The sequence below is a fragment of the Somniosus microcephalus genome, chromosome 8 (assembly GCF_052327205.1).
Source record: "Somniosus microcephalus isolate GS21.2 chromosome 8, FLI_Smic_1.0, whole genome shotgun sequence".
In the NCBI taxonomy this organism is placed as follows: Eukaryota; Metazoa; Chordata; class Chondrichthyes; order Squaliformes; family Somniosidae; genus Somniosus; species Somniosus microcephalus.
Window position 1 is genome coordinate 75,541,755 of NC_140994.1, and position 27,516 is coordinate 75,569,270.

At 45.3% G+C, this 27,516-nt stretch overlaps 1 protein-coding gene across 10 annotated transcripts in view; it reads right to left on the reverse strand.

Moving 5' to 3' along the window:
• Positions 1 to 27,516, reverse strand: part of pcdh15b (protocadherin-related 15b) — a 1,235,959-nt gene that overhangs the window by 587,790 nt on the left and 620,653 nt on the right. For all 10 annotated transcript variants that reach the window (XM_085994900.1, XM_085994899.1, XM_085994897.1 and 7 more), the window contains 2 exons: positions 10,581 to 10,660; positions 6,842 to 6,935 (listed from right to left, as the gene is read on the reverse strand). In XM_085994900.1, coding sequence (XP_085851026.1) covers positions 6,842 to 6,935; positions 10,581 to 10,660 — 174 coding nt within the window. The remainder of the gene's footprint in view (positions 1 to 6,841; positions 6,936 to 10,580; positions 10,661 to 27,516) is intronic.

Consider the following 27,516-nt stretch of genomic DNA (forward strand, 5'->3'; position numbering starts at 1 on the left):
GCTGCTGCTGCTTGTCCAGGGTCATGGGGAAGGAGATGAATTGATGTCTCCTTCTGAAAAGGGAATTGGTCACCTGGTGGATGCAGCAATGCACGGCGAACTGGGAGATGTTAGCGATGTCCCCAGCAGCGGATTGGAAGGAGCCGGTGGCATAGAAGTTGAGAGCCACCATCACCTTCACTGCCACCGACAGAGACATCCTGCGCATCAGCTGTGGCTGCAGATCTCTGTGAAGCAGCTGGCAGATGTCTGCAACCACCTCCCTTCTGAATCGCAGCCTCCTAACACACTGCGCGGCAGACATGGTCAGATAGGAGGGCTGCTGGCGGTATACCCTGGGTGGGTAAGGCCTCACTTGGCGACGCCTGTTGCCCCCTCTGCGTCTAGCCAGGGCTGCCACTCTCTCACGGTGTCTGTAAGCCGTTCCGGCATAAGGCTGAAACTCAGCGTTGGCAACCAATGCAGCCCCCATTATATGCTGGCAAACACTGAGATCTCAATGAAGGCAAAGATAATTGCTAAGCTCTGGCCTGAGCCAAAAATACCTGTCCTAGTGTTGGGCCAAAGCAGTAAGCTCTCCTCCTTGGTCTCTCTCCAAAAATCCGTTGCACAAGAGTGAATGCTGCAAAATGGCTGGCCTTTATAGTGCAGGGTAAGTGCCCTTTAATTTGTGCTCCCCGCGGCCCGCCTCGGCTGTGTACCGTTCCACTTCACAGTCGTTAGGGCCGCCCGGCGCACAATGGGGCAGCGCGAGTGAAGTTCCGGTTCCGGGCGCACAAAGGGCGTTGCACGACGAAATGACGTCATGATCTGCGCGCGCAGCAGGGCGCGCGCTAAGACTTTGCGCCGGCGCTAAATGTCTACTGAAGTTGGGGCGAGGCGCAGATCGCGCTGCGCCCGGGCGCTAAGCGCCTAGCGCTCGAGATCTACTCCTCCTAAGGCGCTAACGGCTGGCGCGCCCAACTGAATTTCTAGGCCTGCTAGTCAATAAAGTGAACTTAGCTGGCTAACAGGAATAGTGTGGTTTGCTTTTTTATTTCAGGGCCCACATCTCTAAATGTTTCAACAGCCTCTCCTCATGAGATTCTCCAACTGTTCAAATATCCCAGAAAAGTGATACGGGGACGGCCTAAATTTGAATATGTAGCCTCAAACTTAAAAAAGGAATTGCCAGTCAAATGCATGGATACATGGAGACAATCATGAAATCTGTATATATTTCAAAATTGTGTATTAGACTCTGTTTCAGGCTTGTTGCCAGGCAGACGAGAGCAATAAACCTCTATCAGAATATGGTTGGTGCAAGATTTTGGCTTAGCCGGCAGTTGAACTCCATAAGCACAATGACTGAGATTTCAACAGTCACATAAGAAATAGGAGCAGGGGTAGGCCATTCGGCCCTTCGAGCCTGCTCCGCCATTCAATGAGATCATGGCTGATCTTCTGCCTCAACTCCATTCACCGGCCCTATCGCCATATCCCTTGATGCCCTTACTAGTCAGAAATCTATCAACAGCCCTCTGGGGTAGAGAATTCCAAGGATTCACCACCCTCTGTGTGAAGAAATTTCTTCTCATCTCAGTCTTGAATGGCCTACCCTTTATCTTGAGGCTGTTGCCCCTGGTTCTAGACTCCCCAGCCAAGGTAAACATTCTCCCAGCATCCATCCTATCAAGCCCTGTAATAATTTTGTATGCTTCAATGAGATCCCCTCTCATTCTTTTGAATTCAAGAGAATACAGGCCTAGTTTACTCAATCTCTTCTCATACGACAGTCCCGCCGTCCCAGAAATCAATCTCGTGAACCTTCGTTGCACTCCCTCTATGGCAAATATATCCTTCCTTAGGTAAGGAGACCAAAACTGTACACAGTACTCCAAGTGTGGTCTCACCAAGGCACTATGTAATTGGAGTAAGACTTCTTTACTCCTGTACTCAAATCCTCTTGTAATGAAGGCCAGCATACCATTTGCCTTCCTAATGGCTTGCTGCACCTGCACATTCACTTTCAATGACTCATGTGCAAGGACACCCAGGTCCCTTTGAGCATCTGCATTCCCCAATCTTTCACCATTTAGGAAATACTCTGCATTTCTGTTTTTTCTACCAAAGTGGATAACTTCACATTTATCCACATTATATTCCATCTGCCATGTCCTCGCCCACTCACTGAACCTGTCGAGATCCCCTTGGAGCCTTTTCACATCCTCTTCGCAACTGCCACTGCCACCTAGCTTTGTATCATCAGCAAATTTGGAAATGTTACATTTAGTCCCCTCATCCAAATCATTGACATAGATTGTGAATAGCTGGGGCCCAAGCACCGATCCTTGCATACATAAGAACATAAGAAATAGGAGCAGGAGTAGGCCAATTGGCCCCTCGAGCCTGCTCCGCCATTCAATAAGATCATGGCTGATCTGATCCTAACCGACTATCTCCTGAATCTAACAGAATTAGACACATGAAACAGGAGCAGGATCAGGCTACACGGCCCCTGGGCCCGCTCCGCTACCCACAGGGCCATGACCGACCCGAACCTAGACTCATGTCCAAATTCCTGCCCGCTCCCCGTAACCCTTAATTCCCTTTTTTTCTAGGAAACTGTCTATTTCTGTTTTAAATTTATGTAATGATGTAGCTTCGACAGCTTTTTGGGGCAGCATATTCCATGGACCTACCACCCTCTGAGTGAAGTAGTTCCTCCTCATCTCAGTTTTGAAAGAGCAGCCCCTTATTCTAAGACTATGCCCCCTAGTAGTTCTAGTTTCACCCATCATCTGGAACATCCTCCCTGAATCCTCCCGATCCAACCCCTTCACAATCTTATATGTTTCAATAAGATCGCCTCTCATTCTTCTGAACTCCAATGAGTAGAGTCCCAATCTACTCAACCTCTCCTCATATGTCCATCCCCTCATCCCCGGGATTAACCGAGTGAACCTTCTTTGTACTGACTCGAGAGCAAGTATGTCTTTTCTTAAGTATGGACACCAAAACTGTATGCAGTATTCCAGGTGCGGTCTCACCAATACCTTGTACAACTGAAGCAATACCTCCCTATTTTTATATTCTATCCCCCTAGTAATGAAAGCCAACATTCCATTGGCCTTCTTAATCACTTGCTGCACCTGCATACTAACCTTTTGAGTTTCGTGCACCAGGACCCCCAGATCCCTTTGTACTTCAGTACTTTCCAGTTTCTTGCCATTAAGATAATAACTTGCTCTACGATTTTTCCTGCCAAAGTGCATAACCTCACACTTTGCAGTATTGTATTCCATCTGCCAAATCTCTGCCCACTTACTTAGCCTGTCTATGTCCCCTTGCAGGTTTTTTATGCCCTCCTCACTCACTACTTTCCCTCCCATCTTAGTATCATCTGCAAACTTTGATATGTTACACTCGGTCCCCTCCTCCAAATCGTTTATATAGATTGTAAAGAGTTGGGGACCCAGCACTGACCCCTGCGGAACACCACTGGTTACTGATTGCCAGTCTGAGAATGAACGGTTTATCCCAACTCTCTGCCTTCTGTTAGATAGCCAATCCTCTATCCATGCCAGAATATTACCCCCAATCCCGTGATTTTTTATCTTAAGCAATAATCTTTTGTGTGGCACCTTGTCAAATGCCTTTTGGAAGTCTAAATACACTACGTCCACTGGTTCACCTTTATCCACCCTATATGTTACTTCCTCAAAGAACTCCAGCAAATTTGTCAAACATGACTTCCCCTTCATAAAACCATGCTGACTTTGTCTTATTAAATTATGATTATCCAAATGTCCTGTTACTGTCTCCTTAATAATGGACTCCAAAATTTTACCTACCACAGATGCTAGGCTAACCGGTCTATAGTTTCCAGCCTTCTGTCTACTGCCCTTTTTAAATAAGGGTGTTACATTAGCAGTTTTCCAGTCTGCCGGGACCTTCGCTGAGTCCAGGGAGTTTTGGAAGATTATTACCAATGCATCCACAATCCCTACCGCCACTTCCCTCAAGACCCTAGGATGTAAGCCATCAGGTCCAGGCGATTTATCCGCCTTGAGTCCCATTATTTTACCGAGTACCACTTCCTTAGTGATTTTGATCGTGTTTATCTCCTCCCCCCCTATAGCCCCCTGCTTGTCCAGTGTTGGGATATTCTTGGTGTCCTCTACTGTAAAGACTGATACAAAATATTCATTCAGTGTTTTTGCCATCTCCATATTTCCCACCATTAATTTCCCGGTCTCATCCTCTAAGGGACCAACATTTACTTTCGCCACCCTTTTTCTTTTTATATGACTATAAAAACTCTTACTATCTGTTTTTATATTTTTTGCTAATTTACTTTCATAATCTATCTTCCCTTTCTTAATCAATCTTTTTGTTATTTTTTGCTGTCTTTTAAAGTTTTCCCAATCCTCTATCCTTCCACTAGATTTGGCTACCTTATATGCCCTTGTTTTTAGTCGAATACTATCCTTAATTTCTTTACTTAGCCACAGATGGCTGTCTTTTCTTTTACACCCTTTTTTTCTCAGTGGAATATACTTTTTTTGGAAGTTGTAAAATAACTCCTTAAATGTACACCACTGATCATGTATCGTCTTACCCTTTAATCTATTTTCCCAATCCACTTTACTCAATTCCGCTCTCATACCTTCATAGTCTCCTTTATTCAAGCTTAGCACGCTTGTTTGAGATACAACCTCCTCACCCTCTAATTGAATATGGAATTCAACCATGTTATGGTCACTCATTCCAAGGGGATCCTTTACTGGGACATTTTTAATTAATCCTGTCTCGTTACACAGGACCAGATCTAAGGTTGCTTGCCCTCTGGTCGGTTCAGTTACATACTGCTCAAGAAACCCATCCCTAATACACTCAATGAACTCATCCTCAAGGCAGCCCTGCCCAATTTGATTTGTCCAATTAATATGATAGTTAAAATCCCCCATAATTATAGATGTTCCCTTATTACAAGCCTCAAATATTTCCTGATTGATACTCCGTCCAACTGAGTTGCGACTGTTCGGAGGCCTATAGACTACGCCCACTAGTGTTTTTTTCCCCTTATTATTCCTTATCTCCACCCAAACTGTTTCATTATCCTGATCTTTTGACCCAATATCATTTCTCTGTATTACAGTGATTCCTTCCTTTATTAACATAGCCACCCCACCTCCCCTTCCTTCCTGCCTGTCCTTCCTGATTGTTAAATAACCTGGTATGTTTAATTCCCAGGCATTGTCACCCTGCAGCCATGTTTCTGTAATGGCCACAAGATCATACCCATATGTAGTTATTTGTGCCATTAACTCGTCTATTTTGTTACGAATGCTACGTGCATTCAGATAGAGAATTTTCAAATGTGTTTTGTGACACTTAGTTCCTGCTTTTGCCCTTTTTATTACTTTACCTTTTACTCCATACCTTCTGCCCCTTCCTGACACGCTCTGGTTTTTAATTTCCCCACTGCTACCTAAGTCTATGACCTTCTCTGTTGTCATTTTTATTATTTGTTCTCTAGGAACCTCCCCCCCACTAGTCACAGCCTGCCATCCTGATAAAGACCTGTTTATCCCTACTCTTTTTGTTTTCTGTCTGTTAATCAATTCTTAATCCATGCTAGTATATTACCGCCAATTCGCTAAAACAAAACCTAGCCAAATATACTTCATTTCTGTCACAGCATCAAAGCAGGAGGCAGAAGAGAGCTGTCTGAATTAGTCCCACACATCCCACTAAATGACAAAGTGAAGAACTTTATCTTCTGTTCAATGTTCATATGTTCTCATAAAACTAGGAGGGAGAAGGGACTAGATAGATTTAGATGAGGAAAGACGGGAGGAGGCTCGAGTGGAGCAGAAATGCCGGCATGGACTGGTTGGGCCGAATGGCCTGTTTTTGTGCCATATATCCTATGTAAAGTAATATTCTCTTAGCAGAGAGTCAATAATCAGGAGGCAGAGAGTTACAGTAATTGGTGGAAGGATTAGCGGGGAGTTGAGGAGAACATTTTTCACCCAGTGGGTGGTGGGGGTCTGGAACTCACTGCCTGAAAGGGTGGTAGAGGCAGAAACCTTCATCACATTTAAAAAGCACTTGGGTATGCACTTGAAGTGCTGTAACCTACAGGGCTACGGACCAAGAGCTGGAAAGTGCGATTAGGCTGGATAGCTCTTTCTCGGCCGGCACAGACACGATGGCCTCCTTCTGTGCTGTATATGTCTATGATTCTATGATAATACAGGTCAAAACCTGTTCTATTGACATTCAATTGACAACTTTAAACAGAAGCTGGAACAATACCTGTTGAGAAGAGGGATTGAACATTATAGAAATATTAATGGTACTTTTTTTTAGGGGAGGTGGAGTAAGGAACTTAAAGGGTAAATTTAGTGCGGTTACCTCTACTCCACTAGTGTCACTGGAAGGGAGCACAAGTCAGGATTAGACTATAACATCAAAGCCTCAATTCTCTGACCTGCACTCCTATCCAGTGAGGCTGTGCTCCAAAAGCATAGTCTCGCTGAACTTGCCCATTTGCACTTCCTAAAGTAGGAATCAACAGCTGGTGTGGGAGGAAGTCCATGACAGAATAGAAGAGATAAGAATAGAATAGACCAACACTTCCCATTCATGACTTTCTTGTGTTCTATCAACATGGAGAAACAGTGCATCCACAACAACATTAAAAATAAATTAATAATTACAACCAGCAAATGTTCAAAGTTTTCTAACATTGATGTTGAATTACCAGAATAAACTTTATAACTCCAATAGAAATGAATAGAATAGCTGCAAACAGTACAAAACAACTATGAATCAAAGAATTTAATTGACTTACGGAATCAGGCTTGCCATCAGATGCTGTGACAATAAGTATGTATCGATCAGTACTTTCCCTGTCTAAAGATTTTTCTAAGACTAGCAGTCCAGTGCTAGGGAAGATAGAATGCAAGAAAAGGTTTAAATGAACATTCATGAACCAGTAAACATGCTGCGGAAGTTTAAGAAATTAGAACAATTAACCTGTTACAGTCAAAAATGTACTCCTATTTTGTAATGGATTACTGTAATTTTAAGCAATTCATTTAAATTCTCATTGTATAATACATTCAGATAAATGTTTTTACTCTACATAGAAAGAACAAATTCAGTTCTCTCCATTATGTTATTGTGACAATAGTGCAGGCAACTTCAGTTCCTGATTATAGGTTGGCTCAATCTCTATTCCAAAGCTGGTATCAAATAGATCAGTCTTGAAAATAATTTCATGCTTTTAATGAATTAAATAATACATGCTGTACAGACGAACAAAATAGAATTGTAACTTTTTCCCTTGATAATTAAAATTCAATTACCATTGCCTTGGTAAAAAAAAATGCATAAAATTGGGCAAAAAAGGCTCCGACTTGCATTGATGTGCAAGTTGAATAATTTCCTATGTAAGTTAGTAAAAAAAAAATTGACAAACATTCCTTTGCCAGGAGTTTTTTCGCTCATTACTTCTGGAGTGTCAGCATATATACATGGCATTAAGGTAATGGGTCATTCGTCATTCTTCCATGCCAATATTTTCAATATTTTTTGTCAATTCTATTACTGATAGGAAAAACATGACTTCCATCTACTTGTTCAACTTGTGCAATGTTGGAAGTCAAGAAGCTCCTGTACAAATGGATGAGGCCTGCTACAGATGGGGCTGATCTGCACAAAGATCCAAAGCTGCTTTTCGGATGGCAGATATAGGTACACCATTTAAATGGTCAAATAGCAAGGTGGTGGTGGGTAAAAATTTGAGGATTTTTTGTTATATTTTTTCGTGGGCAAGACTAGTAAGATAGTACTTATTGCCCATCCGTAGTTATGCTGAGGGCATCCCAACAGTCAACCATGTAGTGTCGTACTGGAGTCACGTGTAGGCCAGACCAGCTCCGCCTGAAAGTTCCCTCCATGAAGGACATTAGTGAACCAGTTATGTATTTAAGACAATCTGGCAGCTTTCGTGGTTGATTTGCTGGTGCCAGCCCACAAAATGACCAGATTTATTGAATTCAATTTCACAACTTGCCATTTGAACTCAAACTTTAAAGTATCACAATCGTAATGAGGTTAAAAAATCTGCTTCTGTGCTCGCGGCCCTTGGCAGAAGCACATTTGATATGTTTGTCCACTGCAAGCCTGTGATCTTCCATCTATTCCAACTAAATATTGGGAAGACCGAAGCCATTGTCTTCAGTCCCCGCCACAAACTCCGCTCCCTAGCCACCGACTCCATCTCCCCTAGCAACTGTCTAAGGCTGAACCAGACGTTTTGCATTCCTAGTGTCATACTTGACCCGGAGATGAGCTTCCAACCACATATCCACGCCATCACTAAGACCGCCTACTTCCACCTCCGTAACATCATCCGTCTCTGCCCCTGCCTCAGCTCATCTGCTGCTGAAACCCTTGTCCATGCCTTTGTCACCTCTAAACTTGACTATTCCAATGCACTGCTGGCCGGCCTCCTTCTCTCGCCTTCACATGGTCCATCTCTGAATCTTCCCTTCCCTTCCTCGACTTCTCTGTCTCCATTTCTAGGGACAAGCTACCGACCACTATCAGCTGTAAGCCCACTGGCTGCCCATGGCTACCTTGACTACACTTCCTCCCACCCTGCTTCCTGTAAGGACTCTATTCCATTCTCCCAGTTTCTTCATCTCTGTTACATCTGTTCTGACGATGGCATCTTCCAATACCAGTGCTTCCAATATGTCTTCCTTTTTCCTCAACCGAGGATTCCCCTCCACCATAGTTGACAAGGTCCTCAACCGTGTCCATTCCATTTCCCGCACTTCTGCTCTCACCCCTTCCACTCCCTCCCAGAACCACTGTAGGGTTCCCCTTGTCCTCACCTTTCACCCCACCAGCCTCCACATTCAACGATCATCCTCCGCCATTTCCGCCACCTCCAGTGCGATCCCACCACCAAACACATCCTCCCTTCCCCTACCCTTTCAGCATTCTGAAGGGACCGTTTCCTCCACTACACCCTGGTCCACTCCTCTATCACCCCCAACACCCACTCCCCTTCCCATAGCACCTTCCTGTGCAAACACAGGAGGTGCAACACCTACCCTTTTACTGCCTCCCTTCCCACTGTCCAGGGCCCCAAACACTCCTTCCAGGTGAAACAGTGATTTACTTGTACTTCTTACAATTTAGTATACTGTATTCGCTGCTCACGATGCGGTCTCCTCTACAATGGGGAGACCAAACGCAGATTGGGTGACCGCTTTGCGGAACACTTCCATTCAGTCCGCAAGCATGACCCTGAGCTACCAGTCACCTGTCATTTTAATTCTCCGCCCCACCCCCACTCTGACCCCCCTCTTTCCTCGGCCTCCTACACTGTTCCAACGAAGCTCAACGCAAACTCGAGGAACAGCACCTTACCTTTCGATTAGGTACTTTACAGCCTTCCGGACTCAACATTGAGTTCAACAATTTCAGATCATAACTTCTGCCCCCATTTTTTTTGGACAGCAGCTGTTGATGATTCTGCTATTCCCATTTATACCTCCTCTAAACCCATCTTTTGTTTCTTTACATATCCCACTTCCACTCCCTTTTGCCTTGCACCATCATCCCTTTTGCCATTTAATCATTCTTGCCTTCCACCCTATCACAGAACTTCCCTTTTGTTCTTTCCTCCCCTCCCCACTCTTTCCCTGCCTCTGTACTTGCTGAAAACCTGGTACATCTCTAACTTTTTCCAGTTCTGATGAAAGGTCATCAAACTGAAACGTTAACTCTGTTTCTCTCTCCACAGATGCTGCCTGACCTGCACAATTATCATAAACTTCCTGAGCAGCTTTGGCCTTGCACATGGAGATAAGTGATTGCACAGGGGGGTCAAAATTCTTTGAGCTTTTTAAAAGTCTCAAAATGGATTGTAAACAGTTTGCAGCGTTACTGGATTGTAAAGGAAAGGGGGAAAGAAATGACAGAAAAAAATTAGGTCAAAGCAAACCCAATGTAGAGGCATGCAATGGGATCTGTGGGCACTTGATGGAGTGATACAGCACCTGATCCCTTTATTGATGGTTGGCGAAATGGAGGTGCTGCTGTACGAGATGGGTGAAAGGAGCATTATCCAGTTTAGCAGTGGTGTCTGGTCAACACAATCAACAGTATCTGTAGGACCAGGAAACAGATGCAGAAGAAGGTGGTGCACTTTGATCTGGCAAAAGTACCATGCACCAGTTAAATGGCCCAAAATTGCATGGCACTAGTGTTACCTTTCAACGTGTTGCGCATTTACTGTTCTGCTCTTGCCAAGCTATCATATAACCTTTTACCTCTTTCATATCATCATATGTATACCCAATATACTTTAGCAGGACACACGTTTATTCAGAACCTTACAATTGAAAACCTTGACACATTCTCATCTCCCAAGAGCTTCACACATCAAATTATAATTAAGACATTAATGGACAGAAAACTGTCTGTCTCCAAATTCCCCACTGTGCATAGTCATAAAATTTACTCCATCAGTCATATTGGCTACATTTCTAAAGTTATCTATATCCTCTTACTTTTGAGTAATGTTAAAAACCTGCTGTGGATCTCCATTTAGAATGCGATAGGTGATTGGGTCCCTCTCACGATCAGTGGCCTAAAAATATAGAAAAGGAAGCATAGTTGTAATACCATAATTAAAAGTAGTCAAGAACAATGTATTAGTCTGAGGTTCCTGACATCTTTGGAATGGATTTTCCTGTGCTTACTGTAATATATCGCAGGCTCATATTAATAGCTGTGATGGTAAAGCTTTTTTTTAAAGAAAAACAATTATGGGCTTCCTGAGCAGCGTTCCCTTTAAGCTGCGTGGCTGTGGAGCTCCCGTGCAGCCGGCTCACCGGCTCTTAAATGGGAAGAACCTCACATGCACAGGATTTTGAATAGGCAGCACACCCAAAAACAATTAAAGGGAACATTGTTCCTGAGTGTAACTGATCATGTGATTGAACACTGGAAGTCCCTACCACTGAGAACCGAACCACCAAACTTCAAGAAAAGGGCTGTGAAAAGTTGCTTACTAGAAATGGAAGAGGTAGAGAAACAGTGTCTGCGAGAAGGATCCGTCAAAACACAGCTTAACACCTCCATTGAAATTGCAAGGAAATTACACATGAAACAATTAAGCATTTATCTGCTAATACTGCACAATGTAATTTCAGACCTCCAATCACAAGAGTTAAACTTTTTGTTCTGGTTATTTCACTGAACATGCAATTATAACCATCAAATCCAAAAATTAGAGGGCCAATCAGATGTTTCTGGCAAGGAACAGCATTCACAGTAAGTGCTACTAAGGAAATTGAAGACTTGCAGTCCCGGATTTTCCATCCAATTAAATGATTCGATGCAAAATCAGAGTTGTAGGCTTGTGATTTTCTGATCACAATGTTTCGCTGGGAGCACCAGATGAGGCGCTTTACGAGTATTTATGGTTGAAGGGTTGTGATAACTGCTGAAGAGGGGCACAACACCCATCAACAATGGCAGCTGCTCAGCAACAATGCAAAGCACAGTTCACCAAATAGTGTTGATGTCTTGGCAGATGACAATGCCATAACACAGGCAGGAAGCCTGAGAAACTGTCACTGATAGTGTCAGTGCTGGGCTAGGCTAATAGCGGCTTTCCTCTGGTTTGACGCCGTATTTTGGGTACAATTTTAGTCCTAAAAGTAGGAAAATATGAAGGAGAAACCTGGCACCAATACTCCATCAATCCAGGGGGGATTTAGTATTTTTCTCTACTCCCGCTCTTAATTCCCTACAACCCCCAAATTCTCACCTGCACCATTAATATCCATGTGCAATAAGTGAGCAACATGCAACACTAAATTTCCTTCCCCCAATGCCAGGTTCCCGCACCCAACAATTAACACCAGTATGTCAGTGGAATTGCAGACTGCTAGAGACAGTAGCAAATCGAGAGTGTGGCTTAGTGGCCATCTTTAGAGTCTGGTATCCATTGTCCCACCTGCAACAATGCACATTCCCCTAGGCATTCCGCTCTACCTGTGTTTTGAGGAAGAGGATAAAGAGGATGTGGAGAAAGCCGGAATGAAGATTTGCATGATTGGGGAAGATACCACAGGGGTAGACTGACACAAATACACAGTTACCTGGTATACTAAAGTGTTCATATTTAAACTTGTCCAGATGCCAGTGGATTAGAAGGCAGCAGTTTCCAAAGGAACTTGCCCCTGACCTAGAGTCTTCATTCAACATTGCCATGACACTAAGCGTGGCAATTAAAATTACAGTGGCCGTGAATTTGTAACCTACCGCTGCATTAAGTAGGTGACAGATGCTGGGTAGTGTATCTCATTCCCGATGGAAGTGACAAAACAGAAAAGGCCAATCCAGTTTTACTGACTGGCAGGATTTTCCGAGTGCAAGAGAGTAATTAATGAGACCCATGACACCATTTGAGCCCCCTTACAGAATCCAACCAACTTTGTGAATAGAAAGGGATTAGTTCGCTGAACATGTATTCTGTTTGCCATGCCAAGCATATCACCATGGACGTGAATGCCTGCTATCCAGGAATCCACCATGATTCTTTCATTTTAAGTATCCAAGGATTGTTCACTAGGCCAAGCCAGGGATCAGGAAGGCTCCTCAGGGACAGGGGCAACCCCTTAATGCAATGATTCCTGACCCTACTGTGAAACCCCCAATACTTGAATAAATGTCATACAATAAGGTAGACAATGTCATGAAAATCATTGTGGGGCCAACCATCGGCATCCTGAAGGATTGATTCAGGTGTTTGGGCTTATCAAGAGAGACAGTATAGTCCTCCAAAGGTTTCCCACATCATTGTGGCTTGCTGTACCCTTCACCACCTGGCTACTGGAAAAGGTTTTCATCATACAATAGTAAAAGACAGGCAGGAAGACTAAAGCCAGAAGGCTCAGGGGCCTGAAATTTTACAAAACACTGAAGATCAGGAGCACGATGAAGAGTCTGTGGCAGCTGAAAAATAACTATGGAAACTCCTATATGGGACAAGGTCTGATAATGTGCTTTCCTGCCCATCACACGACCATGACATTTCCTCAGTTTCTCTCATTGAAATTGAATACTCTTACTAAAGCTATTGCATGACCCTCTCTTACATAGCCCTCCATGGACCAATCCTCAGTATAAAAGGTGCTATTCCATCAAACTGTCAGAAAATAGTACCAAAAAACTTTGTTCAAGGTGCCTAAAAGTGTGTGTGGTTTCCTATTTGGCCCTTCCTCCTTGCAACTATAACGGGTATCTACCTTACATCTATCCTTTACATCCAACTTCCTACTTGTTCTAGGGGTCACCTCAAGGATGGAAGGTTTTGAGGTAGATTACTTGTGCTTGCAGAATGGAGCCTTTGGGGCCCGAGGTGGTTGTCTTTTTGATGTGGTTAAGTTCCCAGAGCAACCTGTTGAAGACTACGTGTCCTCAGACATGGCAAGGTCATCCTCACCCAGGCTGCCTTCATTAACATGTTCATGCATCTGAGGGGTCAGGAGGGAAGGCACAAACGTCAAGCTGTGCAGAGATATAGCACTCTCACCCATGTGTGCATCTATAGATAGTTGTCTAATATACAGCCCCGAAAGGTCAATAGAGTTAAGAGGAGAAAGCTCTCTTGCATTTAGTACCAAAACTGGCTGTAGTCATAACTGGCCTGTCTGCAGTAATGCCAATAGATCTTGATTCAAGATCTACTGCTGCAGTTTGTATTGAAGCTGACACTTGCTTCAGGCTCGACTACAGACAGGTTCAGACATTCATCATGGTACCACAGATACAGGTAGTACATTCCTCCATCTGAACCACCAACTGACGCACATTGCTCGACACCTCATTAACAGCCTCGACATGGGTTAAAGGCTCTGTGAGCATCCTTCATTTAAATGCAGGATCTCAGAGCTGGCTCTCATGGTTCCTCAGCTGAGGACACACGTTCTGTCCCTCTGGATAATGATGACTGTGTCCTCATCAACATTCTCATCATCTTCTTCACCACTCACCTTCTGTATCCCACCAAGTGAGCCACCCTCACCAACACTAACTAATCACTCATGGTGGATGTCACTGGGCAGATGCTTAGTAAAGAGGAAAGCAATGATGTAGTGGGTGAGCTAATTATGGGGAGAAGACAGAATGAATGTCCTTGATCTTGTGGCAGCTGCTCCTTTTGATGTTGCTGAGGATGCAACCTAGCTGCACGTAGAAGCATGTTACAACTGAGGTGGTGCTGATGGGAATTAGATGACACCATCAGTGCCACCTCTTTTAGTGATGGCTGCTTGGAAGGGGTATGGCCGTAGGAAGCGTCCAGCACTACTTCTGATGAAAATTTCACAGTGAAAAAAGCCTAACTGGGTCTGATAGTGCCTCAGATTTGCAAAAGACATTGTGGAATTTTGGGTTCCTAGTGTTCATTTGCATGATTCTCAGTGTCAAATGCCGACTGAACATTCATGGAAAATATCCCTTCCGCTCATCTATCATAGAATCATACAGCACAGAAAGGTGTCATTCGGCCCATCGTGCCTGTGTCGGCTCTTTGAAAGAGCTGTCCAATTAGTCCACTCCCTTGCTCATTCTTCATAGCCCTGCAATGTTTTCCCCTTCTACTATTTATCCAATTCCCTTTTGAAAGTTAGTATTGAATCTGCTTCCACCACCCTTCCAGGCAATGTATTCCAGATCTTAACAGCTCACTGCATCAAAAAAATTCTCTCCATCTCTATGTCATAGCATAGTTTATAGGCTTGTGGATGGCTACATAGGTACAGTCGACGGCATCTAATATCGTTGGAAAGTTGCCACTGAGGAAAAAAACCCTGCCTTTTCCTTCTTTCCTGCTGCTAGGGAATTATATGTAGATGGCTGCGTGTGAAAAGAGAGCATCTGTCACATTCTTGGACTGCAAATTAGCTAAAGCCAGACATATTCTCAGAAGGGCACCAGAAAGGCCCTGCTGAATAGAAGTTCAATGCTGCTGTAAGTTCAACCACCAGTCCTAATTGCTCAACGTGTCTGCAGGTCCTATTACAGCACTTGGCATATGTCAGTGATAAACTCCCAACTTAACCTGAGCCCTCTCAGACTCGCTGACACTGGGGTGGTATACTATTGTGACTGTGCTGGGGACATGTTCTATCTCCCCTTCTGCAATGGCTTCTGGGGTCCCACACCATCAATACTTCTGTCAGCTGCAGCATTTCACAGAGATTGGTACTGACTGCTTCACCATCCGTTCCCCACCCTCCCCCCCGCCCCATCTTGATGTTATCAAGCAATACAAATCGCAACAGAGAATGACTTGCTGCTGTGGTCTCAGTAGCAGCTGTTTCATCAAACTGCACAGATTTATCCCAAACTTTTAATTTGAGAGAATTAAACAGGGGTCCCCTGTGGCCATTGCCCTCTCAAACAGATATACCACTTTGGATATTGTTGAGGGAGATGGCTTATCGGGGGAAGGCAGCAGCAGCCAACTTCCTGGCACCATGGGTGCTTTTGCTGCACAGGACAGGAGGAAAACAAGCGGGAGAGCTATAGTGATAGGGGATTCTATTGTAAGGGGAATAGATAGGCATTTCTGCGGCCGCAAACGAGACTCCAGGATGGTGTGTTGCCTCCCTGGTGCAAGGGTCAAGGATGTCTCGGAGTGGCTGCAGGGCATTCTGGAGGGGGAGGGTGAACAGACAGTTGTTGTGGTGCATATAGGTACCAACAATATAGGTAAAAATCTGGATGAGGTCCTAAAAGATGAATATAGGGAGCTAGGATATAAATGAAAAAATAGGACCTCAAAAGGTAGTAATCTCAGGATTGCTACCAGTGCCACGTGCTCGTCAGAGTAGAAATAGACGGATATTTCAGATGAATACGTGGCTAGAGGAATGGTGCAAGGGGGAGGGATTCAAATTCCTGGGACATTGGAACCGGTTCTGGGGGAGGTGCGACCAGTACAAACTGGACGGTTTGCACCTGGGCAGGGCCGGGACTGATGTCCTAGGGGGAGTGTTTGCTAGTGCTGTTGGGAAGGGTTTAAACAAAAATGGCAGGGGGTTGGGAACCTGTGCAGGGAGACAGAGGAAACGGAAGCAAGGATAGAATCACAGAAACCCCACAATGCAGATAGAGGCCATTTTGGCCCATCGAGCCTGCACCGACACATATCCCACCCGATCCCCATAACCCCTACACCAACACATATCCTACCCTATCCCCGTAACCCCACGTATTTAATCCCCCTAACACTAAGGGTCAATTTATCATAGCCAATCAACCTAACTCGCACATCTTTGGACTGTGGGAGGAAACCGGAGCATCCGGAGGAAACCCACTCAAACACGGGGAGAATGTGCAAACTGCACACAGACAGTCGCCCGAGGCCGGATTCGAACCCGGGTCCCTGGCGCTGTGAGGCAACAGTGCTAACCACTATGCCACCATAGAAGCAAAAGACAGGAAGGAGAAAATCAAAAGCGGCAGTCAGAGAAATCAAGGGTGTAAATCAAGCATGGCCACAGTAAATAATAATTCTAAAAGGTCTAAGAATGTTAAAACAAAAGCCTGAAGGTTTTGTGTCTTAATGAGAGGAGCATTCATAATAAGGTGGATGAATTAGCTGTGCAAATAGATGTAAACGGATATGATATAATTGGGATTACGGAGACATGGCTCCAGGGTGACCAAGGCTGGGAAAATCAACATCCGGGGTATTCTATATTCAGGAATAACAGGCAAAAAGGAAAAGGAGGTGGGGTAGCATTGCTGGTTAAAGAGGGAATTAACACAATCATAAGGAAGGATATTAGCTCTGATGATGTGGAATCTGTATGGGTAGAGCTGAGACATATCAAGGGGCAGAAAACGTTAGTGGGAGTTGTATACAGACTCCCAAACAGTAATGCTGAGGTTGGGGGTGGCATTAAATGGGAAATTAGAGACGCATGCAATAAGGGCACAGCAGTTATCATGGGTGACTTTAATCTACATATAGATTGGGCTAACCAAATTAGTAACAGTACTGTGGAGGAGGAACTTCTAGAGTGTATATGGGTTGGTTTCCTGGACCAATATATTGAGGAACCAACTAGAGATCAGGCCATCTTGTACAGGGTATTATGTAATGAGAAAGGATTAATTAGCAATCTTGTTGTGCGAGGCCCCTTGGGGCGGAGCGATCATAATATGACAGAATTCTTCATTAAGATGGAGAGTGAAGTATTTGACTCAGAGACAAGGGTCCTGAATTTAAATAAAGGAAACTACGATGGTATGAGGCGTGAGTTGGCTAGCATGGATTGGGGAATGTTACTTAAAGGGTTGATGTTGGATAGGCAGTGGCAAACATTTAAAGATCGCATGGATGAACTACAGAATTTGTTCATCCCTGTTTGGCATAAAAATAAAACAAAAAAGGTGACTCATCCGTGGCTAACAAGGGAAATTAGGGATAGCATAAGATCCAAGGAGAGGACATATAAATTGGCCAAAAAAAGTAGCAAAGCTGAGGATTGGGAGCTGTTTAAGATTCAGCAAAGGAGGACAAAGGGATTAATTAAGAGGGGGAAAATAGAGTATGAGAAAAAGCTTGCAGGGAACATAAAAACTGACTGTAAAAGCTTCTATAGATATGTGATGAGAAAAAGACTGGTGAAGTCCAGCGTAGGTCCCTTGCAGTCAGAATCAGGGGAATTTATAATGGGGAACAAAGAAATGACTGACCAATTAAATACATGATAACAACAGAAAATGCTGGAAAAACTCAGCAGGCCAGGCAACATCCGTGGAGAGAGAAATGGAGAAATTTGGACTCTATTTCTCTCTCCACGGAGTTGCCTGGCCTGCGGAGTTTATCCAGCATTTTCTGTTGTTATTTCGGATTTCCAGCATCTGCAATTAAATACATACTTCGGTTCTGTCTTCACAAAGGAGGACACAAATAACCTCCCAGAGATGTCGGGGAACATAGGGTCTAATGAGAGGGAGGAATTGAATGAAATCAGTATTTGTCGGGAAATGGTGTTAGGGAAATTGACAGGATTGAAGGCTGATAAATCCCCAGGGTGTGATAATCTACATGCTAGGGTACTTAAGGAAGTGGCCCTAGAAATAGTAGATGCATTGCTGGTCATCTTCCAAAATTCCCATGGATTGGAGGGTAGCTAATGTAACCCCACTCTTTAAAAAAGGGTGGTAGAGAGCAAACGGGGAAGTATAGACCGGTAAGCCTGACATCGGTAGTGGGGAAAATGCTAGAGTCCATTATAAAAGATGGAATAGCAGAGCACTTGGAAAACAGTGACATGATAGGACAAAGTCAACATGGATTTACAAAAGGTAAATCATGTTTGACTAATCTACTGGAATTTTTTGAGGATGTAACTGGTAAAATAGATAAGGGAGAGCCAGTAGATGTGGTGTATTTGGACTTTCAGAAGGCTTTCGATAAGGTACCGCATAAGAGATTAGCGTGCAAAGTTAAAGCACATGGGATTGGAGGTAAGGTACCGACTTGGATAGAGAACTGGTTGGCAGACAGGAAGCAAAGAGTTGGAATAAACGGGTCTTTTTCCGAGTGGCAGGCAGTGACTAGTGGGGTGCTGCAGGGATCGGTGCTAGGACCCCAGTTATTCACAATATATATTAATGATCTAGACGAGGGAACTAGATGTAATATCTCCAAGTTTGCAGATGACACAAAGCTGGGTGGGCGTGCATGCTGTGAGGAGGATGCCGAGAAACTCCAGTATGATTTGGACAGGTTGGGTAATTGGGCAGATGCATGGCAGATACAGCATAACGTGGATAAATGCGAGGTTATCCGCTTTGGTGGCAAAAACAGGAAGGCAGATTATTATCTGAACGGCAATAGATTGGGAGAAGGGGAAGTGCAACGAGACCTGGGTGTCCTTGTGCACCAGTTGCTGAAGGTAAGCATGCAGGTGCAGCAGGCGGTTAAGAAGGCAAATGGTATGTTGGCCTTCATAGCGAGAGGATTCGAGTACAGGAGCAAGGATGTCTTGCTGCAGTTGTACAGGGCCTTGGTGAGACCACACCTTGAGTATTGTGTGAAGTTTTGGTTGCCTTATCTGAGGAAGGATGTTCTTGCCATGGAGGGAGTGCAGCGAAGATTCACCAGACTGATACCTGGGATGACAAGAATGACGTATGAAGAGAGATTGGGTCAATTGGGCTTGTATTCACTAGAGTTTAGAAGAATGAGAGGGGATCTCATTGAAACTGATAAAATTCTAACAGGACTAGACAGACTAGATGCAGGAAGGATGTTCCCGATGGCGGGAGTCCAAAACCAGAGGTCACAGTCTAAGGATAAGGGGTAAGCCATTTAGGACTGAGATGAGGAGGAATTTCTTCAACCAGAGAGTGGTGAACCTGTGGAATTCTCTACCACAGAGGGCGGTGGAGGCCAATTCATTAAATATATTCAAGAAGGAGTTAGATATATTTCTTAAGGCTAAAGGGATAAAGGGATATGGGGAGAAAGCAGGGACAGGGTACTGAATTTGGATGATCAGCCATGATCTCATTAAATGGCAGAACAGGCTCGAGGGGCCGAATGGCCTACTCCTGCTCCTATCTTCTATGTTTCTATAATCAAATAAAAAAGTGACTAGCTTTAGACTGTTGGATCTACCCTATCTGCGCTTAACGAATTAACTATTTCACAGCCAGTCAACAAGCAGAAAATGGTCTGCCTATGGAAAAAAAATATAGCTTTACTTCCCAGAACTGGGACAAAAAGAATTTGGCGATTTCAATACATGCGCTATGAATGACAACATTTTACATTTTCACAAACTCCCATCATTACACACTAGTAACACTGATTTTTTTTTCTTAGCCCTAAAGAGAAGGGTAATCTTTAGGCCTAAGTTTATATAGTCCAACTATTGCCCCAGTTCGAAACTCCCTTTTCTCTCGAAGTTCATCTCACTCAGCTCTCTGCTCACTTCTATTGCAATTTCCTGCTCAAATCTTATTAGTCTGGCTTTTGCCTTACCCACAGCACTGAGATAGCTCTGGTCAAAGTCACCAATGACAATTTTGTGACTCTGGGTGGGGGGGCGGGGACAGCAGGCATGGCTGCAGAACCTGACCCTGCTGGAGGAGACGTTTCTGGAGGGACCGTCACTGAGGCCATGCTGATCAGTGAGGCTGAAAGCATTGATGATGATGGTATGCTCATACCTAATCCTTTTTCTCACATCCCACTTCCCCCTCATCCCACAATCTCTTCTCACTTACAAGCTGCTGATGGTGTAAGCATGCACATCTTGCTTTACTCCCACCTTCCCCTCACCACAATCTGACCCTTGTGACTTTCTCCTTTCAGATACCCAAGAACTTCCACCAGCCCAGCTTGTGCAGGGAGAGGTAGAGGAGAGTGATAGAGAAGGAGAGACACTGTCACTCGATCGGATACTTCCAGGTACCAGCTCAGAATATGGCACTGCGTGAACTTTAGAGGGTAGTATAGAGACAGGATCTGCCAGTGGTGAGTCACTGGGCACAAGTGGGCTGCAGCCAGGGCAGGGGGAAAGCCAGTGCCAATGTAGCTGCCCATCAGCCAGCCAGCCCAGACTGCTGCTGCCCATGCAGAGGTGGAGTACTCTACAGCCGGGTCTTCTAGGCCCAGAGCTGCTCGAGGTCATCCTGCAAGGCCATCTGCAGTCTCGCTCACGGAATGTCAGCAGCCTTCCACCAGCCATGCTGCAGCTGCTGGGGTAGCACTTTGTAGGAGCACTAGGACAGGCAAAGGCACACAAAAGAGAGGCACTTAGCAAATGCACAAGGATGATTGGTTGACTTTGTAATGTAATATTGGAATTAATCATTAATTATGTTTGCTTTGTAGTGGCTTTCATTTCAGGGTTGTGGCCAAGAGGACGCTGTGATGTTCCATGACAAAGGTTTGTTAAAGTGGGGAAGTGTTGAACAACGGAGATCTGGGGTTTCATTCAGAGGAACCGGAGTCTGATGATGTGCTCACGGACAGCCCGTTTAGAATGTGGATTTGCAGGCTGCCTGCTCCATTCTTCCTCCTCTTCCTCTTCCTCCTGAGATGGTCATGGAACCCATGGTGGAAAAGGCAGCGCCCTCATGATGGCCAAATTGTGGAGGGTGCAGCCGACCACCACGAATTGGAACACCCACTCCGGTGAGTACTGGAGAGACCCTCCCGAGCTGTCAAGGGCATTGGTTGAGCACCCCAAGGGTCTGCACGATGAGGTTCCTCGTAGCAGCATGGCTGTCATTATAAGATTGCTGGCCACGAGTGGTGGGGAGTCATCAGCCAGGTGAAGAGTGGATAGCCCTTGTCTCCGAACTGCCACCCTCGGGTTCGACATAGTGGCTGGAAGATTGCTGGCACACTGGACTGGTGCAGGATGAAGGCATCATGACTGCTGCCAGGATACCAGGCATTCACCATCATGATTTGCTTGGCGTGGTCGGACACCAACTGCACACTAAGTGAGTGGCACCCTTTGTGGTTAAAGTATGTCTCAGCATTGATATGCAGTGCCCACAAAGCTACGTGTGTACTGTCGATGCCGACCTGCATCATGGGAAACCCGATATCCTAGCAAAGCCAGATGCGCGCTCCTCCTGCTTCTCTCCGTTTAGAGAGAAGACATTGAAGTCCTTTCTCCGAGAGTACAGATCCTCTGTGACCTCCCGGATGCAGTGCTGGACAGCGAACTGCGAGATGTTTGCTAGGTCACCTGTTCCCGCCTGGAAGGATCCACTGGCGAAAAAATTAAGAGCCACAGTCACCTTGAGGGCCACTGGCAGAGCTGTCTCGGCCCCGCTCTGAGGCTGCAGGTCTGCTTGCAAGAGGCGGCAGAATTCTTTGACCATCTCCTTGGTGAAGCGGAGCCGCCGAACACACTGCTCCTGGCTTAGTTGCAGGTAGGAGAAGTGCTCCCCGAAGACCCTACGTGGGTAAGGCCAACTGCTGAGAGCCCTCCACCCCTCCCTCTGTGAGCAGCTTGTCTTCTTTGCTGCCTCTGTTCCATCTCCCTGTCATGCTGCTGCGCGAGGGGGACTGCAAGTAGAGCCCCCATGACTGGGAGCAAGTGGTGTAGTCAGTAGCAGCCACACCTTCCCAGCAACCAGCAGCACTCCCTGCACACTTTAACAAGCAAGCCAGTATGGATATAAACTTCGCAAGAGCCAGTGCAAGAGAAATAATCAACTTACCTGCAAGTTGGATGTATCAATTTAAATAGCGCTCGTGGAGTAGTCCCTCGTGCAGCTGAACACATGTTCAGCTGTGCGTGTTTGGGAGAGGGCGTTGGTTGGCACGGTGACGTCCAAAATTTTCAGGCTGTGCGTCAAAGCAGTATTGCACGTTGAATGATATCACGATCTGCCTACCCTGCATACTACTGGTGCACATACGTCCCACCCACACTATCGCCCTCACCAAGATGGCCACGCCAGGAGTGGGTGGGAGCGAGGCAACCACCATTTTTTTCTTCAAACTGGCCTTAACCGCTGGCGCTAAGATACCAAATTTCGTGGCCAATGTGTTTACAACAAAAGTATTTCCCGTGGCAGTAAGATTTTTCTTTCATGTGGCATATCCCGTATGAACCATCAACAACCAGTACAAAGATACAGTGGACAATTTAATCTGGTCGTTGTTAGTACAAGGGCTGACACTGACTTGTCTGCTCAAGGAAAGCAATAGCATTCATCTGTGAAATAACAGTTGATTATTCACTCACTCACATATATGACTAAGAGATTAACATAGAAACATAGAAACATAGAAGATAGGAGCAGGAGTAGGCCATTTGGCCCTTCGAGCCTGCTCTGCCATTCAATGAGATCATGGCTGATCATCCAAATTCAGTACCCTGTCCCTGCCTTCTCCCCATATCCCTTGATCCCTTTAGCCTTAAGAAATATATCCAACTCTTTTTTGAATATATTTAATGAACTGGCCTCCACCGCCCTCTGTGGCAGAGAATTCCACAGGTTCACCACTCCCTGGGTGAAGAAATTCCTCCTCATTTCAGTCCTAAATGGCTTACCCCTTATCCTTAGACTATGACCCCTGGTTCTGGACTCCCCGGCCATCATAAACATCCTTCCTGCATCTAGTCTGTCCAGGCCTGACAGAATTTTATAGGTTTCGATGAGATCCCCTCTCAATCTTCTAAACTCCAGTGAGTATAAGCCCAATCGACACAATCTCTCCTCATACGTCATTCCTGCCATCCCAGGTATCAGCCTGGTGAATCTTCGCTGCACTCCTTCCATGGCAAGAACGTCCTTCCTCAGGTAAGGCGACCAAAACTGCACACAATACTCAAGGTGCGGTCTCACCAAGGCCCTGTACAACTGTAGCAAGACATCCATGTTCCTGTACCCGAATCCTCTTGCTACGAAGGCCAACATACCATTTGCCTTCTTAACCGCCTGCTGCACCTGCATGCTTACCTTCAGCGACTGGTGCACAAGAACACCCAGGTCTCTTTGCACTTCCCCTTCTCCCAATCTATTGCCATTCAAATAATAATCTGCCTTCCTGTTTTTGCCACCAAAGTGGATAACCTCACATTTATCCACATTATAGTGCATTTACCATGTTTCTGCCCAATCACCCAGTCTGTCCAAATCGTACTGGAGTTTCACAACATCCTCCTCACAGCTTACCCTCCCACCCAGCTTTGTGTCGTCTGCAAATTTGGAGATATTACATCCAATTTCCTCGTCCAGATCATTAATATATATTGTGAACAGCTGGGGTCCTAGGACCGATCCTTGCGGTACCCCACTAGTCACTGCCTGCCACTCGGAAAACGACCCGTTTATTCCAACTCTTTGCTTTCCGTCTGCCAACCAGTTCCCTATCCAAGTCAATACCTTGCCCCCAATCCCATGTGCCTTAATTTTGCACGCTAATCTCTTATGTGGGACCTTATCGAAAGCCTTCTGAAAGTCCAAATACACCACATCCACTGGTTCTCCCTTATCTATTTTACCAGTTACATCCTCAAAAAATTCCAGTAGATTAGTCAAGCATGATTTACCTTTTGTAAATCCATGTTGACTTTGTCCGATCCTGTCACTGCTTACCAAGTGCTCTGCTATTACATCTTTTATAATAGATTCTAGCATTTTCCCCACTACCGATATCAGGCTTACCGGTCTATAATTCCCCGCTTTTTCTCGACCACCTTTTTTGATAGTGGGGTAACATTAGCTACCCTCCAATCCATGGGTACTGTTCCAGAGTCCATCGAGTTCTGGAAGATGACCAGCAATGCATCTACTATTTCTAGGGCCACTTCCTTAAGTACCCTGGGATGTAGATTATCAGGCCCTGGGGATTTATCGGCCTTCAGTCCCATCAATTTTCCTAACACCATTTCCCTACAAATACTGATTTCTTTCAGCTCCACCCTTTCATCAGGCCCTATGTTCCCCGGCATCTCTGGGAGGTTATTTGTGTCCTCCTTTATGAAGACAGAACCAAAGTATGAATTTAGTTGGTCTGCCATTTCTTTGTTTCCCATTATAAATTCCCCTGATTCTGACTGTAAGGGACCTACGCTTGACTTCACCAATCTTTTTCTCTTCACATATCTATAAAAGCTTTTACAGTCAGTTTTTATGTTCCCTGATAGCTTACTCTCATATTCTATTTTCCCTTTCTTAATTAATCCCTTTGTCCTACTTTGTTGAATCCTAAACTGCTCCCAATCCTCAGGATTATTGCTTTTTCTGGCCAATTTATATGTCGTCTCCTTGGATCTTATGCTATCCCTAATTTCCCTTGTTAGCCACGGTTGAGTCACCTTTTTTGTTTTATTTTTATGCCAAACTGGGATGAACAAATTCTGTAGCTCATCCATTCGGTCTTTGAATGTTTGCCATTGCCTATCTACCGTCAACCCTTTGAGTGCCATTCCCCAATCAATCCTTACCAACTCACTCCTCAGACCATCGTAGTTTCCTTTATTTAAATTGAGGACCCTAGTCTCTGAGTCAACTACTTCATTCTCCATCTCAATGAAGAATTCAATCATATTATGATCGCTCCGACCGAAGAGGCCGCGTACAACAAGATTGCTAATTAATCCTTTCTCGTTACATAATACCCAGTCTAAGATGGCCTGATCTCTGGTTGGTTCCTCGACATATTGGTCCAGGAAACCATCCCGTAAACACTCCAGGAATTCCTCCTCCACAGTATTGTTACTAATTTGGTTGGCCCAATCTATATGTAGATTAAAGTCACCCATGATGACTGCTGTGCCCTTATTGCACGCTTCTTTAATTAAGGTTGAAAAAAGCAAAAGAAAATGACCAGTTTGCCTCAGATTCTGTAAAATAACATGAAAATAAAGAACATTGGTTTAGAAATTTGGTATCCCCCAAAAACGGCAATATCAACCGTTTGGGGGACTGCAGGCAGCACATATAAATGATTGTAGCATTCAGCGCTGCTGAGTGGCTGAATGCTTAGCAGGGGCCCAAGTTTGTGTGAGGCTAGCTCCAATTAAAGGAGAGTTGCCTCCTGCCTGCAACAGGTGATTGAAGTGGTTGGGAAAACAGTGGACAAAGTGATAATGATGGCACAACAGGGGAGAGCGCGTGCAGCTAGGTTCTCTGATGCAGCACTAGAGGCCTTGGTCCAGGAGGTCAACTCCAGGAGAGACGTCCTCTTTCCACAGGGGGCCAGGAGGCCCCCCAGGCATCAGACTAGAGGGCAGTGGGAGCAGATAGCCACTGTGGTAAATGCCAGCAGTGATGCCCTGAGGACCTGGACTCAGTGCAGGACAAAGTTTAATAACCTCACATGATATGGTCACGGTCTGTGAATACATCTTCAAATGCCAAATCCCACCATCTTCACACAATGCTCAATGCACCACACCCCCACCACCCACCTACCAACAATCTCTGCCAAACACGACTCACACCTCAAATTCATAGCTTCACTTCACCCGCAGACACTTACCAATGCTGCAAGCCTCACATCCACATCTCGCAGCTTGAACACACTGTCAGCTATTTCAGCATGACAGCCACATCACCCAAACACATGACACATGACACACTTCCCTTTCTCTTGCAAGAAAAGGTGGTGCATAACCAGCGGCAGCAGAACTTAACTGGCGAGGCCAGGCTCACCTGCATGACCTCACCCCGATGGAGGAGTCCTTGTTTGCCATTCTTCGCAGGGGTATGGCCAAGCCCATGGGCAGTGGTGGGGCTGAAAGAGTACAAGATGCCGATATCCTCAAACGTTATCCTCCTTCTCACATCCCACTACCCTCATTCCACAATCTCTTCTGATTTACAAGCTACACATGGTGTAAGCATGCATCTTTTGCTTTCTCCCCTCCCCTCACCACAAGCCTACCCTTGTGTCTTTCTCATTTCAGACAACCAAGAAATCCAGCCTGCCCAGCCAGTGGTTGAACAAGAGGCAGAGGAGTGTGAAGAAGAAGAAGAAGAAGAAACACAATCGCTCGATTTCACACTTCCAGCCACCAGCTCAGATACTGACACGCTGTGTACTTTAGAGGATAGGTTGGACACGGGTGGTAAGACACCGGGCACGAGTGGGCTGCAGCCAGGGCATGGGGAAAGGGTAGCGCAGGTACCAGTTCCCTGGAGGGCAAGGTCGCCCACGGGTTCTGCTGCACAGGACTCAGATGAAAACTTCGATAGGGTGGTGTACAGAAGAACGCTGATGAGTATGCACAATGAAATGCTTGGTGCATTGGCAGGCTTGCAAGAAAGCCTGAATGCAATGTCAAGGAGCATGGAGGAGCCCAACTCCAGCCTTGCACAGGGCTTTGGACAGAGCTTGGAGCCCATCCTTTCCAGCATGGAAGGGGTAGGCAGATCCATTAAAGCACTTGTGGACCCAACCTTGTGGACTCTAGCAGAATCAAGGGATATGGGGACTGGGCAAGAAAGTGGAGTTGAGTTGGAAGTTCAGCCATGATCTTACTGAATGATGGAGCAGGCTCAAGGGGCCGTATGGCCAACTCCTGCTCCTAATTCTTATGTTCTTATTAACTTTCCCACTGCGTAATCCTTAGACCATGGGCCATCTCACACCAAGCAAGTAGAGTGAAGCTACGCAGGTGGAAAAATTATATGACCATTATACTATATCATTACAGACATTCCATTCCCTGGCCCGAACTCCCACTGGACTGACGTCATGAGGTGCCGCTGATCCTATCAATGTATCCATCCTTGCCCTGCTCTTCCTCCTCCTTGTCCTTCTTCCCCATGTGGTTGTTGCTCCCCTTCTCACCCTCCTCCTATGATCTGTTTCTGTTTCACTTTTTCAGCCTTTCTCTTTCTCTCTACTTAGGTTTCAGCCTTGCCTCAGTGGTAGCACTCTCGTTTCTGAATCAGAAAGTCCTGGGTTTGATTCCCAGAGACTTG